This window comes from Lissotriton vulgaris, chromosome 9 (genome assembly GCF_964263255.1).
Source record: "Lissotriton vulgaris chromosome 9, aLisVul1.2, whole genome shotgun sequence".
NCBI classification, from domain to species: domain Eukaryota; kingdom Metazoa; phylum Chordata; class Amphibia; order Caudata; family Salamandridae; genus Lissotriton; species Lissotriton vulgaris.
The window spans coordinates 355,577,286-355,601,372 of NC_141697.1; the positions used below are offsets into that span (position 1 = coordinate 355,577,286).

Below are 24,087 nucleotides of genomic sequence, written 5' to 3' on the forward strand. Positions count from 1 at the left end.
ACACAGTATTCTGCTAAACAGGCTGCGATTAGGGTGCCATGTGTCATCTCCAGCTACAGTGGACAAGGGAGGTACCGCAAGGCTCTATATTGAGTCCCACATTATTTAATCTATATGTTGCCCCACTGGCCTCAATCATCAGGAACTGTGGGTTTAAAACTATATCTTACGCTAATGACATGCAGCTGATTGTACACATACAGAAAAATCCGTCCAAAACGAAAGCAGCGTTTTTCAGGTGTATGATTAATATAGCAGATTGGATGAAGAGAAACTTTCTACAACTGAATTCCGCTAAAACCGAGATACTCTTGTTTGGCATGACTGTGGACCTGCGGTCCCCAGACTGGTGGTCATCAGAACTAGGAGAGGCCCCCTGCTCGAGAAGCTGGGTGAAGAACCTGGGGATGAAGATAAATAATCAGCTCTCAATGGAAGAACAGGTGAAGACTCTTGTAACCTCCTGCTTTGGGACTATGCGGATGTTGAGAAAGATTTTCCCATGGATCCCGCTCAGCGCTAGAAAGACTCTCATCAAGGCGCTGTTAATAAGTTGCCTTGATTATGGATATTCTTTATTGGTAGGAATCAGGGAGGACCTTGTATCCAAACTACAGGTCGTGCAAAATACAGCTGCCCGCCTCTCCCTCGCTAAGCCAGCCCGAACCCCCTCTTTGCCTATTTTACGCCAACTACATTGGCTTCCAGTTAAGAAGCGGGCGACCTTTATGATGTTATGTTTGGTCTTTAGGGCCCTGCATGGTCTGGGTCCGTCTTATCAGACCAACAAACTAAAATGGTATTAACCTACACTTCCACGTATATCTAGTAATCGGAAGCTGCTGTGCTGCCTCAGATTCAGGAAGACAAAGATGGGGGGTTTTCCCATCTGGCCCCCAAACTATGGAATGGCCTCCCTGAACAAATCCGGGAATGCCCGAACCTGTCCCAATTCAAAAGACTGCTTAAAACATGGCTTTTTAAAGCCGCTCCTCACAGACTGCCTGACGTTTTCTCCAGCGCCTAGAAATCCCCTTGAGAATGATTTGTGCACGATAAAAATGACCTAAATAAACCGCAGTGCGGTGTGAACGTTGAATTAATGTATTTTTCCTGGAGAAAGGAGTGCCTTGTACTGAGCCCCCAAATTATGCCTGCATCTAAGGGGTGTGGCTGCTGCATCATGGGCTTCAGCACGCACAAGTGTCTTGTTAGTAGTAAGCAGATTCACTGGTTGCAGGACTTAGCGTGGCCCGCTTCCTTGTCCGTACCGCATCTCACCCATGCAACATGCTGACTGCATGCTCATTGCGTGCGGTGTCTGATACACACTTTGCGACCCTCAGAGGTAGAGCGCATCTGTAGTAGTGCTTCATTCTACCTCGTGCCGTACTAATGAACTTGCGGCTGTGTGTGAGGGACCAGATTGACTGGTGCAACACTTATGATTGCGTACCAAATGTTGTGCCTCATTCCACAGAGATACGGTGAACCTGAATGTGGGTTGATTGTAACTGGATTGTCTGGTGCGACTCATTTCCTTGGACATTAGACGTTGTGCTTCATTTCCAGGAAGGTAGAGCGTACCCAACTTTTAGCTAATTGTGAGCAAATTGTTTGGTGCAAACTCGTATCATCACGCACCAAACATGCATTCTTCACAGGGAAGTACGGAGAACCCGACGGGTGGCTCATTGTGTTCGGATTCGGATCAATGCTTACTAGACATTGTGTATCACTTCCTGTAGGATACGGGTACAGCAGCACCCCATGCTCTGAGTGTTCCATCTTGCCCTCAGTGCGGCAAATCAGTTGCCTTCTTTTTACCCAGCTTGGCTACTTCGTGTTGCCAATATTATCACCCAAATTGGGCCAGGCTGGTGAGAGTAAGTGACTGGGCTGAGGAAGACTTCTGACAGTAATCTTTGCCGAACTGGGCTGGTGCCGGAAGGCGTATTGAGGGGCCTCTTGATTTAACTTGGACAGCCTCTAGCCCATTTCTGCTCTGCGAAAAGTGGGTGACCTTCCTGAGTGGGGGCCAACCACCCCCATTTGTCAACTGTTGCCTGATTAACCTGATAGTTACTCCATTCTTCTCCTCTGGGCCCTTGACAAAGCTTGACTCCGGCCTTAAACTGGTCTAGTAAGTGGTAATTTACTTTTACTCTAAGCTGTGGGCAGAGTAGTGGGGGGTAACTGAGAGGTGTTGGATGGGTTTTGCCACAAGGTCCACATTAACTTATCAACTGACCTTCCAAATATAATATTCACTGTGTTACTGTGCTGAGTGCATATGTGCGAGTGTGCTTTATATGGATTTGCCGATATTCTTTGCACTGCATACAGTCCTGTGGGAGTGTGGGAGAGTGTGCTGCATGAGAACAACCTGCTAATGCCCGGCAGTGTTGATTTACTGGTTTGTTTCATTAACTACTGAATACTCCATTTTGACATTAGTTTTACCCGTGCAACCTTGGCCCACAGTGCTGCTGAAAAGTGTTATAGATTCTTGTGTGTATACATTTATAAAATCGTAGTGAACTGGGGGGCACCCTAAAAAGGTGTGGATTTAAATTCTTATTTGCCAGGATGGGACGGGTTCTGACAACATATCGCACCGCATAAGGGTTTGTTGTAAAATAGGATTTTTCCTTGGTGTGCATATTAATGATGTATTTTCAACACTGTTATGCCTAGTACTGCTAGTAATATTTGCAAGTGTTATGGCCCATAGAATGAGAGAGTCATAGCTCACAGCACAAACATCTAGGAGAACAACAGCACAAAGAATCTACGAGGACTATTCAGAAAATAAAACATTGCTACAGTGATCTTATGATAAGCCTGTAAACTAGTAAATGTTTCCCCTACTGCAGTATCACTTCTGCCTTTCAGTGAGTAACTTATGTAGTTTTTTCCACCCAGTGAGGAAGATACCAAACATATTTCCTGTTCTCAAATCTAGGATTTGGCTTGAAACACCACTCTTATTGGGACCTTTTGTCTTCATAAAACATATTTGAACGTCATTAAGGTTTTCCTACCTTTTTCTGTGGAAAAATGTAAATGTTCCCTTCTTCCTGTTGTGTGTCTTTTACCTTCTGTTTAAAGTCTATCGTCATGTATACACTTTTATACGTGTCCAAACTGTGGCGATAACATATTAAGAAAAGAAGATCAATTTTATGTGCTCTGTCTTCCGGACTTTAACACTTTTATGCACTGTGGCATTTTCTTGTAAATTTCAAACAGGAGACTGGATGGGAAAAAGGGCTATGAGAGAGGAAATGGAGAAAACAAAGTAATCTCCCACTATTATTACTCGTCCTCCTTAGTGAGTGACAATAGTATCTTCTCTCTGACTCTTGAGGATGCCAGAACTGTCAATCAGGGTTAACATTAATTAGATCTAATTCTCATCATTCAACCTCATCATATTCAACATCAAGACATTCTTGCATTTTGATGTTGAGAGGGTCAACATCGAATTATCTTTCAACGATGAGAGTGTATTCATCATAGAGATACTTCTCTTCTTTGACCAGTAAATACTCTTTCAGCTGGAAAACCCAAGAATAAGAAAAGAACACCTTTGACATCATCATAGTATCCTATGACTTGAGATTATACCATTGTCTTACCATCTTCAGAAGATGACTCCACTTTCCAGGTTCCGTTGATCACAGCGGTTTCTCCTCTCAGATGATACAGATTCTTGCCAATTCAATTGAGGTGCTCAGTCACTGGTCTGATGATTCTCTCCAAGACCACCAGTTGCTCCAGGGGCAAGCTTCTGTCAGAAAGGGGAATACATCCTTACACCACTCTCAAGGAGTGCAACAAGACGATCAGTTTAAAGGAGAGATTAAAAGCAAATGGCCATATCTGGATCTACAGAGAAAATCTGCGAGTCCAAGAAGGGCAGAACACTGTAGATTGTTTATACCTCATTCGGACACTTTGAGTCTTCTATCACTAGCACACCCTCGTCCCTTACTTTTTTCCAGAATGTATCCCATTAATGATGTTTATGAATTGACAATCATACTTAATTCCATGAGGTGTCAAAAGAGCAGCAAGGAAGCTCAGCATTTTGGGCCAGATGTACGACCAATTGCTTTTGCAACTCGCAGGTTGCGAAAAATTGCGAGTCGCAATTTGTGAGTAGCAGAAGCAAATGTACAACAGTGTCAGAGACATTGTTAATGATTCCCAATGGGGTCGCAAAAAGCGACGCGCATGAATATTAATGAGCCACTCGCTATTTGTGGCCCCATTGGGATTGGCTGGCCCTCCCAGGAATGGTGGCCTGCATTTTTTTTAAATTGCAGGCCGTTTTCCTTTAAGTAAAACAGGATACAATAAAAAAAATGAACCTTTTTCGTTAAATTTTTTAAGGGCAGGCAGTGGTCCATGGGACCACTGACGGCCCTTAAAAAATATTTTCCCATACACTTCCAAAGGTGAAGGGGTCCCCTGGGGACCCATTCCGGTATGCGAATGCTTTACTTGAAGTAGCTGTTAAATTGAGACTGTTTTGCGACTGCAATCACAGTCACAAAACAATCATACATAGGGCTCAGACTCACTATTAGGAAGGGATGCCCTTGAAACGCCCCTTCCTAAAAGCGAGTCGCAAATACTAATTAGCAAGGCGCAAATACATTGCAACTCGTTAATTAGGGTTTGTACATGAACATTAGGTATTTTTGTATGCACAAACGGGTTGCAAACTCATTTGCGCATGCAAAAATACTTTCTACATTTCGTCCTTAGATTAAAATACCTGAAGTTCACAGTCTTAGACTCATGGCCTAATCACGACATTGGTGGTGTGGGAGCGAGCGGTCTGGCAGGTGGACCTTTGGCAGTCCCAAGCGGTGAGCCTCAGAAAGGCACTGCAATGGGAACGCCAAAGCACATTCCTGCAGGGACTAGGGGTACCTGCAGGCAAGGGGCACACCATGTGCCCCCCCCCCCCCCGAATTCATCAATTCATCTCCTGATTCTGGGGCAACACTTAGTTTCCTCACTGCCGCACTTTTCATGGTGGGCTCACAGTCAGGAAAACTGTGGCGGTGAGTAAACTTGTAATATGCTTGTGTTCTTGTCTGAAGTGGGTGTAGTTTGGCTGCTTGTGCACTTATCCAATAGGAGCAATGCCTGTTCCGAATTGCATATTGCAGGTCCCATTCAAGACAGGCATAGTGGGCAAAAGAGATGGACTGGTATGTGGCCCCTGCTCTTCCCAGTTGCTTAGATTGATTTATGAATGCAATTTATCACTTTTTTGTATTTTGTAGATTTACAGAATGAACACTGTATGTCCCAATCTATAGAAGGCAACATCATTTTCTGTGATTCAAAGCGGTTGTTGTGCAGGATATTTCATCCCAGTTTGCTTTCTCTGAACTTCACTGCCTGATGTCTGACAATTGCATTATTGTGCAGGAAGCAAAATCCCCACCCACCGGATCATCAAATGTATTCAAGGTTAATTCTGTATATGGCATTTCTGTAAAAAGCAATCTTTTCTCGTACTTTCAGTAATTAAAGATTTCTTGGTAGGTTTACTGAACGTGTTCTCTCCTGTATCAAAACTAATTCTGTCATGGGAATAGAATAATTTCCTTCAGAAATTATTGGGTCCCCCTTTTTTGCCACTGCGCAATGCTGACTTGCAAAAGCCTACTTTTTTTGATTGCTACTACATGTAATAAAGGTAAGTGAGGTTCAGAGCCATGCAAAAAAAAAAAAAAAACGTCATGGTTTCGCAATGTAATAAAGGGTTCCTAAGGCGTTAACTTTACTTTCTTTCTACATTAATTTCAGATTTACACAGTAATTAAACTATTTCAATCATTCCACTCTGGCGAAAAGGGCTTTATCTAAACGTAATGTTAAATGGACTTTGCACTGTGCGCTAGAGAAGACTGAAAATATCAATAAAGAAAAACAACTTTTATTAATGATTGAGCTGTTATTAAAGGTATTTAGTCTTCTAAATAAGACGTAGCAAGATAGATCATTTCACATGTTTGTAGTTTATAAAAAATCTAATAAGTTGTTGCCTTGTAACATGATGGTTGACTATACACAATGGATGATGGCTGCAGCGTATATGATGAGGAAAGTTACTATCCTAGAGATTTATCAATCAGACATAGCGAGATTGGCATATACCTTTGCTAAGCAGCATTGTATTAACGCAGACTACAAGACAGATACATTTGTGGATTATGCATCTGATAGAGACATCTAGCTTCAGATTCCTTAACATTGGAATTTTACCCAGGCGTCAGACTGGATCCGGTAATTTTTCAGAAGTCCCTCTGCGCGGTGGGGGGCGGCGCCTTACGACTCCGTGATGGCGTCAACACCGGTTGTGACGTCAGTGGACTCATAAAAGTTTCCTTTGGCAGGCGGATTTCTGTTTCTTCTTTTCCGCACTGTAACATGGATCTGGAGAAACGGTTCCTCAGGCCGTTTTTCTGGCGTACTTTTTGTCTGTTGGGAACAGTGTGCCTTTTTCCCATGTCATATGGCTTTAAGCCATGTGGGTACTGTACTCTACAAAAGTCGGCTACAGACCCACATTCCATTTGTATGTGGTGTTTGGGAGAACAGCACAACTCAAAGGATTGCGCTCCTGCCAGATGCTAAAACCAAAGGTGCTCAAGGAACGCCGTATGAAAATGCTGATGGAATGTCTGTCATGGTCCTTGGAGACTTCACTGCCCGGTCTTCTTCTTACCATGCATTGGCCCATTCACTGGGCCGTTCCTGGTGCCAAAGCCGATATTGGGGATGTTGCTCTCCAGCGACGTCCCAAGTCAAGCGCAGGCCTTTGAAGTTGTGGTACTGCCTGACCTAGCTGCTTGGAGACTCTGTCTCCCATGGCTCCTCCCAATCACCAGTTGAGGAAGCCGTACACAACTGGGCCTCAAGTCGCCCCTTACTTCCAGGCACCAGTGGCCCAGATGAGGGAGCACTATAATTCTTTACATCTCATTTTTGGGCCCCCACCTTCTCTGGAGCACCCCTGGGTCCCAAGGAGGTGAGTGGAGTCACTCTGGTGGGTTGGCCTTTGGTGTCTTTTGGGCCATCTGAGTCATTGGGTCAACACCGTCTGACTTATCTTCAGCACCAGTTCAAGCCCTTCGGGGTCTTCACCTTCGGATCCCATTCTTGATCAGCTGACTTCGGTACTGACATTGGTGCTGCAGATCGAAGCCACTTCTCTTCCTCCTATCGGCGTCCAAGCATGGATCCCCACCGAAACCAGGAAAACGGTCACCCAGGCACTCGTCACCAGCCGACTGGACTACGGAAACACCCTCTACACCGGAACCACAGCCAAACTACAGAAGAGACTCCAACGCATCCAGAACGCCTCCGCACGACTCATCCTGGACATCCCCCGTCACCGCCAAATCTCTGGACACCTGAGAGACCTGTACTGGCTCCCCGTCAACAAGAGAATCACATTCCGACTCCTCACCCACGCACACAAGGATCTCCACGACCTGGGCCCCAGGTACCTCAACAACCGCCTGACCTACGCTCCCACCCGCCAGCTTCGATCGACCAGCCACGCCCTCGCCGCCGTTCCACGCATCCGAAGGGCCACCATGGGAGGAAGATCCTTCTCCTACCTGGCAGCCAAGACATGGAACTCCCTCCCCATCCACCTCCGTCAGACCCAAGGCCACCTCTCCTTCAGGAAGCAACTCAAGACCTGGCTGTTCGAGCAGTAGCAGACCCCCCTCCCCCAAGCGTCTTGAGACCCTCTGGGTGAGTAGCGCGCTATATAAATTACTTGATTGATTGATTGATTGACCTTGTAGCGGGTGATAGAAGAGAGTCTGGGCTGTTTCAGCCAATTTCTGTGGATGTTCCATCTCAAGTGAAGGAGACTTGGATATCTGCACTTGTTGAGGCAAGTGGGCTGGAGTCTTCCCCAGCCTCAAGGCTACTTTCCCCTCCTAGTCTCCCTATGGAGGGGAGTTCCTCTTTTGCAGATAAGTTGAGGAGAGTGGCTGCAGTTTTGGATTTGTCACTGCCTACAGTGTAGAAGTCCAATTACCCTTTGATTGATGTCCTTTACCAAGGTCAGACGGGGTAGGAGCCTGTGCCTCCGTACAATGAGGCCCTGTACAACATATTGTTGGGAACTTGGGTCAAGCCTGATACAAGGATCTCGGTAAACCGTGCTATATCTTGCAGGCATCTGCTTGCTACTGGAGACCCAGCTTGTCTCCTAAGACATCCTACCTCCCTCAGTCTGGTGGTTTATGCTGCTGCAGCTTCACCAGGGTATAGACTCTTAGCCTAAGACGACTCCATTGACTAGAGGGTCTGGGAGTTAAGATCCATGTGGCAAACACATCTCTTCTCTGCTAATAGTTCTGCTTTAAGGTCTGCCAACACAACTTGTGTCCTTGAATGATTTTCTGACGCTTTGTGGGATTCTTTGCAGGATATGTTGCCATCCCATCTGTGTGACCTTCGATCAGATATTGAACAGTTGATTAGAGATGGCCAGCAGGCAGCTAAGCTGATAAATAGATTTGGCATGGATACTACTGATTCAGTAGGTAGGGCCGCTGCATCCTTGGTGTCACTATGGCATCATGCATGTTTAAGAATGTTAGGTTTTTCAGAGGCTGTTCAGCTTACTTTGGTCAATATGCCCTTTGATGGCACTCATCTTTTTGACAATCAGGCCGGCTCTGCATTAAGGCGCTTCCGTGTCAGGCAAAGTGAAGCAGAGTCTTAATTAATTTCTCTTTTTATATGTTTTTGAACTTTTTCCCTATATTTGGGTTTATATAGGTGTGATCTCGCCCCACGGGTCACGAGACCCCTACTCACCCCGTCACCTCTGTTACCCCGCCACAACGCTCCATATCCTGGTATACGGGCTGAATCCCCAACAACAGCGTCCATGACGACAGGAACCCCACCCCTCTCTCTTTTGCAGGGACCAATCAGGAGTGGCGAAGGACCGGAAGGACTACCCCGCGACCCCGGAAGTCCCGCCTCCCTGCAGACGACCGGGTACAGAAAAGACGGAGGAGTAGAGACGGAAAGAGTCGAAGGATCGTGGCAGGAGCTTTCGGCTGGTGCGGTGACGGACGGAGAAGACGGGAACGGAGACATTGAGGAGTGGTCCGAAGATTGGTGGAGTCCCACGGAGGTGGCTGAAGAGCGGCCGTAACTCGGAGGAGAGTTACGGCGGAGCGCGTGAGTACCAGCTACCCTCTTGAGCACATTAGGTGCACTGTGTAAATAGTAGGAACCCCCCAGTAACCTTATTTCCCGCTATCCTAGGCACGTCACCATTAGTCACTAGGCATCTTGTATATAGACACACGTAGCACTGTACAAAGAGCACCCCTATTCCCCCACCACCCAGTACACGTCTTTTGCTTACCCTTCCCTGACTCTTGCCCGTACCCTCCAAATCCCCCCTTTTCACCTCCTCACACTACCGGGTAACAGTTTCGGTATCGGATCTTCAGTCCCAGAGTGACTAACGGCTCCTTTTCTCTTGTTGCCCTCCGAGGTGTTCTCCAACCATACCGAGGCAGCTACACCCAAGACCCGGACGTTCATCAGACCCTCGTCGCTTCAGGAGGAATACAGAAGAAGACGCAACCCCTTCATTGTGTGTTTGCCCTGGGACTCTCTATCTATCCCCGCATCCCACTGTACCAAGACCAAATAAAACACTATAGCCCACTATATCCGGCCTCCTCGCCTGCTTTACCAGTCCGCCGACCGCCCACGATCACAATAGGTGATAAGGAATTTTATTTTTTTATTGGACTAGCATTGTTAGGGCATTGTCATATCTGACTTTTAGTTAAACCAGATTGGTGATCCTGCAAGGAGTAGATTTTATTGTTTCCATACGGTCTTTAACATTTTATGTGAAACAAGGACACCTGAGGTATTGTTTACCTTTTTATTTTTTCCTCTGAAAATAGGCTTTATGCTTAGAGGTCATTTGCAGGTGATGTGTCTTCTGGGTAGGAAGTTTACCTTTTCACATACTTCATTCAAAGCAGTTCTGTATGATGGTATGCATTACTTTTTACATGCAGTATTTCGTATAGAGACATATTACTTGTGCCAATTACAAGACCTTTTATACAGATAGTATAGTTGTCTTTTGCGAATACTCTAGATTTCCATTTCAGGGTAATTTTGGTCTCCGGCTTGTCCAACGCAGTCGTTTTCACTACTTTAGCCGAGTACACTTTTAATTGAATTTAGGTGGTGCACGGATAGCTTCTGCGTTGTATAATTTTTAGGTTATGCTTTCTGATGAGGAGGTCATGCCAGCTTTATTATGTGATGTGTTCCTTGCCTGCATATAAGAATGTTTTCAATGGAAGTGTGATCCCTCTTGCTGGAGGCCTCTCAAGGTGTCTGATTTGTATTCTTCCAAATACTTATAGTCTTCGTTTCCTCCATTTTTGGAGGTGATATTAATTTCTATGTACAATTTTGGAACATGTTTGTTCCTGAGCTCTGCTTCTAAGATTATCTGAGATGCAGTGTCTGAATATTTACCTTAGGGGTGTGTACAGCCATGTCTTACATGGTTGGGCACATTTCTGTTTTATCATAGGAGAAGGTTTGCTTTTTCATCCTTCTTGTCTTTGTTCCTTATTCTTCAGCATTGATATTATTTATAGTCATAAATTTGCAGGTTGGACGTTCGCTGTGTCTTTGGGGGCATTTCTCTTACTTCTATTAAGCATTTGTTATTTTCTGTACCTTAGAGCCCTTTAAGGGATCATAGTGTGAGCATATGATCTGGTTCTTCGTGTGTTCTTAAAGAACGAAATATATATATATAAGAGCCCTTGTCTGCCTAACAGTCTGTTTGAAATTGGATTTCTGGTTGGCTAGGGCAAGCGCTTAAGCCAGGCAGAAACCACCATTCTAATCAGGGCAAGGGAGTTACACACTGAAGATAACCCTTGCTCACCCCCTTGGTAATGTAAATGTAAATGTAAATGTAAAATGTACAGGAATTTATATAGCGCAAATCACCGAGCGGTTTCTAAGCGCTTGCTTAGGGAACCCGTCCTGGTATTCCCCTGTGAGATAACCCCGGCTGGTTATCCACAAGGTGAAAGCCAGGAATCCCACCGCGAGGGGCCGTTGTAGAGATTAAGCAAGCTATTGCCCAGAGTCGCAGAGTGTGAACCCGTGAATCGAGTAGGCACCGGAGGGAGAATTGTTGAGTCCATGGACATTTTAGGACTCAAGACCCCGCCGAGCCGGGAATTGAACCCTGGTCCCGGGCTGACCTCTGCTTCCAGGTCTGCCTCCTCTAACCAGTGAGACACACTTCTCCACAAGCTAGCTTGGCACGTGCAGTCAAGCCTATCCCAGAGGTAGCGTATAAACCGTTTGCGCAACACACACACACACAGCAGTGACACACTAGGCACACCACAAAAGAAACTCCACACAAGGTTATATACAAAATAGCCAATGTATTACTCATAAACACATTACAACTTAACCAAATATGTACAGTGTGCCACCTGACACAAGGTATTACTTTACAGGGAATTATATACATTCCAGGGCCTATCGGGCCACTGTTATCACCATTAGAATCACACAAGTAGTGAAAGATAAACACAACCAGTAACTACTGGTAAAGGCACTTAGCATAAACACATCCTGCATAAACCACATTAGGAATACATCCTAAATTAGCAGTTCACCACAGCAACACTAGTAAGGAGCACACATCACCTTAGGGCCTTACGCCACACCAGATGATCCCCAGGCCAACTCTCTTTCCTTGGGGACCGTCTTGTGCTGTCCTGTAATGCCCTTTTCCAACTATCAAGTCTCTCCTATCACGAGGCCTTCACTGGCCGGTACTCTAATGGGGTAAGGGTGCCACTCACCCTGCTCACTCTTAGGTAAAAGAAATCTCCCCGTTGTTGCAGCTGCCCGCAATCTGGCAGCGCAGCTGTAAGAAACCGACACCAGCAGTGTGCCTGGCCAGCCCCACTCACTGTGGCTTCTCTTTTGTTGTTGCAGCTACCCGCGATCTGGCGGTGTACCTGTAAGCACAGACAGGCACCAACAATGTGCCTTCCATGCCCCATTCAACGGGGCTCCACTTTTCCACTGGGCCAATCGAGGGGACGTCATTGCAGTGACGCCGCAAGAGTCTGGTCCCTTCTCAGCATCGGGTGACCCCGCGAGGCTCCGTCTCCCTCTGGCCAATGCGCAGGGCTCTTCTCGCCACACGGGAGCCCAGCCCACACTCAGCCAAGCTTGTTCCTGCTCTGGCGCTGTTCCTCACGCTCGGCCACGCCCCAGGTCAGCCTCTCTTTGCCTGCCGTACTGTTTTGTACGCTTTGAGTGAGCAGAACGGGAGCCCTCTTCTAGGGCTCAGGGAAAAGTAGCACAAAGTGCCTGTCCCGCCTTCCTCGCAGCCAAAGTTGGAGCCCTCTGTATGGGGCTCTGGAAATTCCACTGGACTCTCATCATCACCACATGGAGCCCCCCACCAACCAGGCAACAGCCACCTGGCTTTCCGGTCTGTGGCTCTTCTGCCACAGTACGACCGCGCCTACCAGCTGCAAATTCGGAGCCCCCTCCTCGGGCTCCAGGGGACAATGAAGAATGAAGCGCTCATTTTAGAGGGGCCGAGCTGGGCACTGGCAGGCCAACACGTAGGGACCCCCGGGTCCCAAGACGGTTCCTCCTCGCCCAGCAGTCCTTTGGCTCCAGGCCAGCACCCAAAGTTCCTCTCCTTTCTGGGGTCACAGCCCCTATATTTATGGTACATGTCTTCTTTGTTCTCCCCCTGACACAGGGCTCTGGGCCCGGCCCCAAACTGAGGGGCACTCAAACATTTCTTATCAGTTCACAAGCACCCTCTTTGTTAGTGTAGGCTCTGGCCCCAGACACACCACAGGGGGGCGTAGCCTGCATTGTAAAAGGCAGCCACAGACCTATTCTGGGTCAGGGGCTCCTCCTCCCACCACTCCAAATGCAGATCAGGTCCATTCAGCCTAGTTCTGATTCACCCTGCCCCTCTAGAGACACAGCACCTCCCCAGTCTCTGTCACTTAGAGCCAATCATTCAATACGGAAAAGGCAGGCACAAATACACATAAGACACAGAAATGCCAACGTGTAAAAGTGGCATTTCTAAAATAGTGATAATACATCTGCCACCACCATCACACAGCATTTACTACCACTATTCCAAACATACCAAAGTTGATCACGCTGTTCCTCTCATGTCAGGAATTACTACTGAAACACTTTTCAGGGAATCCCCAATGCATTCCAGTGAGAGGACAGCCTCACAGTAGTGAGAAACCAAAATGTCTGTTTTTTCACTACCAGGACATGCCACACAGTTAAGGCACATGTACTACTGTCACTACCAGGACATGCCACACAGTTAAGGCACTTGTCTTACCTTTTACCTACTGTGCACCCTGCCCATAGTGCTAGCTAGGGCCTACCTTTGGGGTAACTGATATTTAGTAAAAGTGGAGTCACAGATGTGGCAGCCACTGTATGTGCCAAGTCACAGCGGCAATAAACTGAGACAGGTTTGAAAGGCTACTGGATATATGAGATACCACTTTACAAGGGACTGATAGGTAAGTTAAATATGCTAAACAGGTGTAGACCAATCTTACCATGTTTACCTTAGAGAGCACATGCACTATACACTGGACAGCAGCAATAAATTGCCCAGAGTCCTAAAACCACCAACACCAGGTCAGAAAGAATACCAGGAGGAAGGCAAAAAGTTCAGGGATGACCCAGCAAAAAGGGCCAAGTTCAACACAGTCAGATCAGATTAGATGTTGGCTCAAATGGCTTGTGGAAAATTGTTCCAACTGAGTTCCCTTTTTGGGTAATTTCCTGGGGCTTGGTTCATTTTATTTATTTTGACCTTCAAGGTCAAGTGTGGTCATAAGTGCTTGCTGCTGGCAAGGGTTCATTTTCATGTAGGTTTTTTTAGATAGTACCAGTCTCTCTCATTCTCTCTCACTGAATGACTGACTCTCTCACTGACTGACTTTCTGACTGACTCTCTCTCTTTCTCCCTGACTGACTGACTGACTAACTGACTCTCTCACTGACTGATTGACTAACTGACTGACTCTCTCACTGACTAGTATACAGTTACTCTTTCCCAACCTTCACCCTCCTGTTATTTATGCCCCTCCATAACAAAAAAAACATAACAAGCAACAATTAGGACAGGCAGATAGAAGTTGCCAGCATTGATTGGATAATAAAAACTCAGGACATTATTTATTGTAAATACTTTTTTAATATGGTTTTTCAGTTGTACATAATGCTTTCTTTGTCATATATACGGTAACAAAAATGCTTCTGACACTTCTTTATTATAGTTTTTCAGGATGCTACAGACGTCTGTACTGCACAGCTTAAAGAAATAGGCAAAGTCAATATCTCTTGCTAAACACTTATAAGGTCCCAAACGCGAGACCTATTGGCTATGCCAATGCTTGTTTTAAGTTAAGAATAGCTAACAAGATGTGGTGGGCTGGTCTGAGATAGCTTTTTGGGATGGAGCTTCGAACTTTGGAAGACAGAAAAATGGGCCTTTCCCCATTAAGTGATTTAAAAATAATACACCCAGTTTTGCAGAGGGCCTGTTGGGCAACTGGGAGCCAGTGCAGCTTTCTCATTAAGGGCTTAGTATGCAATATCTTAGCTGACGGAAGACCAGCCTAGTTGCCTGGTACTGTACTGTCTGCAGCCTCTGATCCTATCCTTTTGGCAATCCTAAAAAGAGGGAAAACGCATAGTCAATGTGAAACATCACTAATGCCATTATTATCTAGATATTGGTTTCACAGATAAAATATTTCCTCATTTTCGTGATCTTATAAAGTTGAAAGGTACATGAGGAAATCACTGCTCCTATCTTTGGAGGAAGAACAATTGATGGACAGAATGCAGAACTATATCATACATTCACCCCAGTACAGTGATCTGGGCCTAAGTCCATCGTTTTTTTGCTCACCATGCCATTCCAGTTTGGACCCAGCCATATGCAAATCAGTCTTGACCCTGTGCCATATGGGAACAGTCCAGCCCGAACTGCCAGGCCTAGTCCTCCCTGAACTGGAAACAAGCATACTAGGACAGGTTTCAGACTTTCATCCCTCATCAGCCAGGATAGCTTGACTCCAGTGGCATGGAGAGCACTGGACCCACGTCTGAGCATATCCGTCCCACTCGGGGTGACAAATGCAAAAAGAACAATTGATGGTCAGAATGCAGAACAATGCCATAAGTTCACCCCAGTACGAAGATCTGGGCCTAAATCCATCGTTTTTTTTCTCACCATGCCATTCCAGTTTGGACCCAACCATATGCAAACTAGTCTTGACCCAGCGCCCAATGTGAACAGTCCGGCCCGAACTGCCAGGCCAAGTCCTCCCTAAAAAAGAATGATGGATTTAACCCACATCTCTTGACTGTGGGTCAATATTTTGATTTGTTCAGCATTCTGTCCATCAATTGTGTGTCTTTTGCTTTCTCGCAGTAAGTGCGCCGGGTATGCCCAGACGTAGGTCCCGGGTTCACTGTGCCACTGGAATCAAGCTATCCTGGCTGATGAGGGCTGAAAGCCCGAAACCGGTCCTAGGATGCTGGTTTCTGGTCCAGGGAGGACCTGGCTTGGCAGTTCGGGCTGGACTGTTCCCATGAGGCACAGGGTCAAGGCTGATTTGCATATGGCCAGGTCCAAACTGAGAGGGCATGGTCAGCAAAAGAATGATAGATTTAACCCAGATCTCTTGACTGGGCGTGAATGTTTTGATTTGTTAAGCATTCTGTCCATCAATTCTGTGTCTTTTGCTTTCTCACACTAAGTGTGCCAGGTATGCCCAGACATGGGTCACGGGTTCACTGTGCTACTGGAATCAAGCTGTTCTGGCTGATGAGGGCTGAAAGCCGAAAACCGGTCCTAGGATGCTTGTTTCCGGTCCAGGGAGGACCTGGCTTGGCAATTCGGGCTGAACTATTCCCATGAGGCACAGGGTCAAGGCTGATTTGCATATGGCCAGGTCTAAAACTGGGGTGGCATGGTGAGCAAAAGAATGATGGATTTTACCCAGATCTCTTGACTGGGGGTGAATGTTTTGATTTGTTCAAGGTTCCGTCCATCAATTGTGTGTCTTTTGCTTTCTTGCACTAAGTGCGCCAGGTATGCCCAGACGTGGATCCCGGGCTCATTGTGCCACTGGAATCAAGCTATTCTGAGTGATGAGGGCTGAAAGCCCGAAACAGGTCCTAGGATGCTTGTTTCTGGTCTAGGGAGGACCTGCCTTGGCAGTTCGGGCTGGAGTGTTCCCATGAGACACAGGGTCAAGGCTGACTTTGCATAGGGCCAGGTCTGAACTGGAGTCGCGTGGTAAGCAAAAGAATGGTGGATTTAACCCAGATCTCTTGACTGGGGGTGAATGTTTTGATTTGTTCAGCATTCCGTCCATCAATTGTGTCTTTTGCTTTCTCCCACTATGACCGCCGGGTATGCCCAGGTGTGGGTCCCGTGCTCACTGTGCCACTGGAACCAAGCTATCCTGGCTGATGAGAGCGGAAAGCCCGAAACCGGTCCTAGGATGCTTGTTTCCTGTCCAGGGAGGACCTGGCTTGGCAGAAGTTAGAAACAAAAATGATTCTAGTAGCACCAGATTGACCTAGACAATGGTGGCACCTGGACCTTCTTCAACTGTCTCTGATGCACTATAAAATGATTGACATGCAGATCGGATATTTTGACCAGACTTCTTGGTCAAATCCAACACTAGAGCTTTCATTCATTGAATGGACTCCAGAGATGAGACAAGACAGGTATTTTAATATATCGATTAACCATATTGATATAATAAAATAATCAAAATGTTCTTCCAAAAGATGCTGTCTTGCATTGAAAAATATGCAGGACCGCCAGTGAAAAACAGTTTGATAGAAAGCGTAAGTGTGGTTTTTTCTCACATTTTGGACATCTAGAATCGGGAATATTTTTTCAGAAATGTGACAGGCTGGCACAAAAGAAACTATTCTCCTTATGGTGTGCACAATGTTTTTTTAAAAATATTCTAATTTTTTAAAAATATTTAAAGAATGATTTTTGCGCTTTAGCTATTCATGCTTTCAAAGAATTGATCCGGACCTCCTGTGAAGACATGATTCATTAATGTCATTGATCTTTGTTTTAGGTAGAGACAGTAAGACAGTATTGGTCAAAAATATTCCATCTGCCGTTGCTGCAACTACTTCTTCGTCTCCAACAGGTATGAGCTAATTATGTATTTTTACTATGTGGTGGGAATTTTCTCTGTGCTCTCTCACATGCCACATACCAGTTTGTCAATGTTTCCTTTTTAATATGCACCCTACGTGTAAGTTGGTGTAGTTATGCTAATATTTTATGGAAAGTAATGGTATATTTTTATGAGACTTTGTAGGGTCCAGAATACATGCTACACTGACTCAATGTTGGTAACGTGCTGGTGGAATTGTCAAGACCAACCATCAAGTTTTTCATGTCAGCTACAGGTTGGAAGCGTCAAGTAGTTTGCTATTTCAACCAAATAATTTAATTGCAGCGCCAAAAGCTCTGTGAGCAATGTTTAGTTGGGGAGCATTGACTTGTTTAGTTACATCACTCCTCTCCAAAGCAATGTTGAAGCGATCCAGACAGTGGAGTAGACTGTTTTTCCATGGGAAGGGTGCAGCTTCACTAATCATGAAATTAATTTCGCAAAGCTTGTATCCAATTCAGTTGAATGGTCATTTGCTTCCATGTTTAGTTGGTCAACAAGGCTGGGACTCATTGGCGCTGGATGTAGCTGTGAGCGGGTGCGGCAGCACTCCACCCCTACCTCCCAAGTAGCCATGCTCTAGTTCAAAAGGTGAATGATCAATAAAGGTGTCTTTAAATTTTATTTTTATCTTGTCACATTTGCTGTGCCTTCAAAGACAGAGGTCAAATGTCTGGGTATTTCAATGGCAATGTGCTCATATTATTTTAACTTGGACATTGCTGTTTACCTACTTTTCTTTTTCCGACTGCAAAGTAAGAGAACTGTTAATTGAACTATGTGACAATCTTGCTGGGATCAGGGAATGTGAAGAGCTATAGGATGTCATTTTTCTTCTAGCAGAACAAAATGTAAATACCTATAAATTAACTATACACATATTTAAAAATATACAAGCAGTTAGGAAAGCACAAACGAGGCACATTGTATGTAATTTTGGATAGTTATGGAAAAAATAGTTTGAGAATAGAAAAAAAAGACAATTTACTTGGTGATGCAGAAATGATTAATATTTACTGACGTCTGATTTCTACAAACATTATCGTTTGTGTACTATGTATATATATTTTAACCAATACACCTGATGTGTCTGCTAATTTAATGGCATTTTGTTGGAAATGGACAATGCAATACGTACACCCTTACCGCTCTCCTACTGGAGATGGAGGTGGCTAATTTGCTACAATTGTTCTTTGGTGTGATGCTTCGATTTTTCAAAATCCCTATGCCTTCAGTGATGTAACATGGATGGCTACAGCCCTATGTTGAAAATTGTTCCAGCACCACTGCTGCAAGCTCCGCTTCAGGACTGGCATCATAGAAAATGGATAAGTTGTCTCGCATCCATAGCAACTGGGCAGAACACCTGTCAGTTTGTGGAACGTTGATTGCACACAATCCCACCTCCTAATTTAGACAGACTTACTACCATTTATCACCATTGTTGGACCTGCGATGGGCAAACCCAGCACAAAGGGGGTAGCTTGGCTCAAGTGTCAAGGCAAGTGAAGGCTATCGCGTTAAGCCGGCTTCGACCCAATAATATCTCCTTGAACAACCACCAAAAAGAAGGACACCACACCACTGTTGTAGAAAAATACGATTCCTTTATGTAAAAATTCTCTGTTGTGAATGGGGATCAATTAGGAAAGCACAATTACATTTCTTTTGGGTCACAATTTGCTGGGTTTCGATTTTGGAATAGATTCAATAAATAAGCTTAGGAGTACAGTTCATCAATAAATAGATTAAATATCAGAAATAAATATTGTCAATAAATAGAATAAATATCGGGAATAAATATCTTCAATAAATAGCATAAATATCACTGTCTGTGTAGCAGAGTAAATACTAGTTCAGTTCAAGAACATCTACAGATTCATTCTGGTATCACTGCCACCAATTAAATACTTCGGGAACACTACATTTGCAAATACATTTCAGGTTGGAAAGATTACTCTTACAGTTTATGACGATTTCACCATTAGTGTACACAGGCTTCTCTGGGCTTAACAGGGAGTGCTGGGACTCTTTAAGAATCACACGGGGGTTATGCGCGTATATCTAAAAGGCAAGGAAAGACAGTGAACACTTCATTTACACTCGGCTGCCACCGGGTTGAGATCTCTGTTTGCCAGTGGGGGTCTAAGCGCGCCTAGGGTTTCTGTCCCCGCTAGCACTCAGGCGGCACCAGTTCCAAGTCTTTAGACTGCCGAACGGGGCTGCCGAAGAGGTCACACAATCATCGCGCTCAGTCAAATAAATGCCGGTTCACAGTTCCTTTATAACAGCGCTTCCCACCTGAAGAAACGGGCCCACCTCACATCGGCTGCAATCGAAAAGCGATTCAGTCGGGTTCAGCACTTCTCTCGCCAGCGACGGGTTCTCAGGTGCTCCACGGAGCTCCCTCCGACTTCCTCAAACAGGGATGGATCCCGCCCACAGCTACAGCCGCCGACTCACTGGGGAGGGGCAGAGACAGTAGTCCCACCCAACGAAGGCCGGCCTTTCCCCGCCCCGGCGCACCACCTCACCTCAGTCTGCGCAGAAAGCACTCTACGCCGGTGGAGCTCGGAGACGTCCGAGCTCCTCGCTGGAGGCGCCTGTCACACAAGGGGCACAGAAGACGCTCGTGGTCGCGGCAAACTTACTCTCGCCTCGCGACCCTAGTCAGTCGTAATTCGCCACCGGGGAGGGCGGGGAGGCACACGAAAAATCGGCCACAGTCTCTTGGGGTGACGAGGCACTCGCTGGGCAGGTGCTGTAGGCGCGAGGTCACCGCACACACAGCTGACTGGAACGCCAGTCAGGATCCACGCCAGTGACTCTTGCTTGCTCTACTGCCACACTTCCAGCCGCCTCAGGGGTAAACAGGGCAGGTGTCAATCTGGTGTCAAGTCTGGAATCTCCTTCTTCACCTAGATCTGGAACATCATTATCCTATCTAGTCTTTTGGTCATCTAAAATGGCCGCCAAGGACTGGACCTTATATAGCCAGTGCCCTGAGGTGCTGGCTCGTGCCAGTAGGTTCTAGAACCTTCTTTGGGTTAGGCCAATGACATGGCACTACTGGGGTATTTGGGTCTCTAACAGCCACCATACTGGGGTTCTAGAGCAGCCATTTTGTGTACCTGAGGGAAATAAAGTAATTCCTGTCAGGAATGCGCACCAAGTAAAAGGGCGCCAAAACCTTGAAAGGTCAGGGTTCATGGAGGCTCCACAGGGAGTCACTCTCATGAGGAAAATGGATGACCACCATTTTGAGGTCATTCATACAGGTTGCCAATCCAGTCTATAATGTCACAGGTTTCGCCAGGTGTCTTGTGAATAGGTGCCAAAAACCTTGTGAACAACTGGGCGTCAAGGAACATCTAGCCCCATTGAAACAGCACACAAAAAGGTCCTGGTAGACAAAGAAAAGCGACAAATTTTGGGAGGTACATGGGAACAAAAGAAATCACAGTGGTGAGGGGACTCTCAGAAGCAGACGGGTCTAACACGCGTCCCCCCCAGCTGAAAGTGGGGAGAGCTACCCAACCCCTTGGGAGTTCTCAACACTAAGGCAGAAATACCTGGAGAGACTGTCTGCATTGGCGTGGTCAACTCCGGGCCGGTGTTCCACCCGAAAGTCCATTCCCTGTAGGGAGATAGACCACCTCAACAGTTTGGGGTTTTCCCCCTTCATCTGCATGAGCCAGCAAAGGGGTCGGTGGTCTGTCTGAACAAGGAAGTGCGAACCAAACAAGTATGGTCGCAGCTTCTTCAGTGCCCAGACCACCGCAAAGGCTTCCCGCTCAATGGTACTCCACCAGGAAGCAGTCTCCGTGACAGAAAGACCACGGGTTGATCCAGACCCTCCTCATTGAGTTGCAATAACACCGCCCCAATGCCAATGTCGGATGCATCTGTCTGGACAATGAATTCCTTTGTGAAGTCTGGAGCCTTCAAGATGGGAGCGTTATACAATGCTTGTTTCAGAGTGTCGAAGGCTCGCTGACAAGCCTCCATCCAGATGACTCCCCTGGGTTGCTTCTTGGCCGTGAGTTCAGTAAGGGGTGCCACGTTAGTGCCATACCCCTTCACAAACCGTCTGTAGAAGCCTGTGAGGCCCAGGAAGGCTCGGACCTCAGTCTGGGTCTTGGGGGCTTTCCAGGCCATGATTGCCTCAATCTTCGCCTGAAGGGGCTGCACCTTTCCCCTGCCCACCAAGTGACCTAAGTACATTACCGACCCCTGTCCAATCTGACATTTGCTGGCCTTGATTGTCAAGCCAGCCCTTTCCAGGGTTTGGAGAACGGCCTGCAAGTGCTTCAAGTGAACCTCCCAACTGCTACTGAAGACAGCTATGTCATCTAAGTAGGCAGCAGAGAAGGACTCCATCCCGGTGAGGATCGTGTTCACCAGCCGCTGAAAAGTGGCAGGAGCGTTCTTGAGGCGAAGGGCATGACACAGAACTGGTAGTGTCCATCAGGTGTGGAGAAGGCTGACCTTTCCTTGGCTCCCATCAGTCATGGGAATCTGCCAGTACCCTGCAGTGAGGTCAATGGTACTGAGATATTGGGCAGCTCCCAACCGGTCAATCAGTTCATCCGCCCGTGGGATCGGATGAGCATCTGTTTTGGATACCGAATTTAGTCCTCGGTAATCCACACAGAATCGTAATTCTGGTGTGGCGCCAGGTGGAGCGGCTTTGGGCACCAAAACCACCGGGCTAGACCAAGGGCTACTTGAAGGTTCAATGACCCCTAGCTACAGCATCTTAGCTACTTCACTTCGAATGCTGGCCTTCACCTTGTCAGACAGCCGGTAAGACTTGGACTTCACAGGTGGGCTGTCTCCTGTGTCCACGTCATGGGTACACAGGTGGGTCTTACCCGGGACAAGGGAGAACAGAGGAGCGAATGGCCCCAAGACCTGGTGACATTCCTCCTGCTGCTCAGGAGTCAGGGATGGCGAGAGTTTCACTCCCTCCATCGACCCATCCTTTTCTTGAGATGCAAAAAGGTCAGGGAGAGGCTCTGTGTCCTCTTCCTCTGATCCATCAGTCACCATAACCAACATGACTTCGGGCCTCTCGTAGTGGGGCTTGAGGCGGTTGGCATGTAACACCCGATGTGGGTGCTGAGGGGTCTTCATGTCCACCAAGTAGGTAGCCTTGCCCATCTTCTCCAACACCTCATAGGGGCCTGTCCAACGGTCCTGGAGGGCACTCAGCTCTCCAGGCTCCATCACCCACACCTTCTGACCAGGCTCCAGCTCCACTGGGTGAGCATTGTGGTCATACCACGCTTTCATCACAGACTGGCTGGCTTCCAAGTTGTCAGAAGCTTGCTTCCACAACTTAGCCATTTGGCTCCGGAAGGCCAGCATGTAGCTCACCACGTCCTGGGGAACTTTCCGAGGAGACTTTTCCCAGGAGTCCCTCACCAGGCTGAGAGGTCCACGTACAGTGTGCCCGTACAAAAGCTCAAAGGGGGTAAAGCCCACTCCCTTCTGCGGCACTTCCCTGTAAGAAAAGAGCAAACAGGGTAGGAGGACGTCCCATTTCCTCCGCAGGCTTTCGGGTAGACTTCTGATCATACCCTTTAAGGTTTTGTTGAACCTTTCCACCAGGTCATTGGCCTGTGGGTGATAAGGAGTGGTAAACCTGTGGTTTACCCCACACTCCTTCCACATTGCCCGCATGTACGCTGACATGAAGTTGGTCCCCCTGTCAGACACAACTTCCTTGGGGAATCCCACTCGGGTAAAGATCCCCATCAGGGCCTTCACCACTACCGGTGCAGTAATGGTTCTCAGAGGTATTGCCTCCGGATACCTTGTGGCATGATCCACCAGTACCAGGATGAACCTGTGACCGGATGTTGTTGGCGGATCTAAGGGCCCAGCAATGTCGATGCCCACCCTTTCAAAGGGGGTGCCAACGACGGGAAGTGGTTCCAGGGGAGCCTTCAGCTTCATCCCTGTTTTCCCACTGGCTTGGCATGACACACACGACCGACAGTATGCATCGGACGCCACCCTCATTCGAGGCCAATAAAAGTGGGGGGCAAGCCGTGCAAAGGTCTTGTCCTGTCCCAGGTGTCCTGCCAAGGGAATCTCATGAGCCAACTCTAATAGGAAGGCTCGGTAACACTGTGGGACTACCAGGGCTTGTGACAGTCCGTGCACTGGCGCCCTGGGCTCACTGTAGAGGAGTGCATCCTCCCAGTAAACACAATAGTTCCCAGACTCATTACCTGCTGCCTGGGCTTCAGCCTGTTGCCTCGGACCCTCGAGGGTGGGACATTCCCTCTGTCCCTTGCTCAGTTCCTCCCTGGATTGTCCTCCCTCCACTCGCCACTCAGCGGGGATAGGCAGATCCTCCAATGGAACCATGTCCTCCTCCGCGGACTCCGGGTCCATCTCCTCCGATGGCCTATCCGTCTCACGGGGCACGGACATTGAGGCAGGCTCTTCCTGTCCTCGAGATGCTCCCTCATCAGCAGCTGGGTGGGCCATTGTTCCAGGCTCCAACCCATGCGACTTCTCCTCCCGAGCAGCCGCCGACCTGGTACTCACACAGGCCCAATCAGGTGTACCCAGCATCTCAGAATGAGTCAGGTATTCCACCTCCTTCCAAGCATTGTGCTCCATATCATTGCCCAGCAGACAATCGACTGGCACGGCGGGGCTTACGGCAACTCGAAGTGAACCTGCAACCCCTCCCCAC

General features: G+C 47.1%; 1 protein-coding gene across 2 annotated transcripts in view; it reads left to right on the plus strand.

Moving 5' to 3' along the window:
* The window catches only part of PPP4R4 (protein phosphatase 4 regulatory subunit 4), a 1,899,245-nt gene that overhangs the window by 1,516,563 nt on the left and 358,595 nt on the right, over positions 1 to 24,087 (plus strand). Inside the window, exon 22 of one of the 2 annotated variants that reach the window (XM_086937722.1) lies at positions 17,271 to 17,345. The exons of the other annotated variant lie outside the window; for it this stretch is intronic. Within the exon in view, the coding sequence (XP_086793848.1) occupies positions 17,271 to 17,345 (75 nt within the window). The remainder of the gene's footprint in view (positions 1 to 17,270; positions 17,346 to 24,087) is intronic. 2 annotated transcript variants of the gene reach the window in all.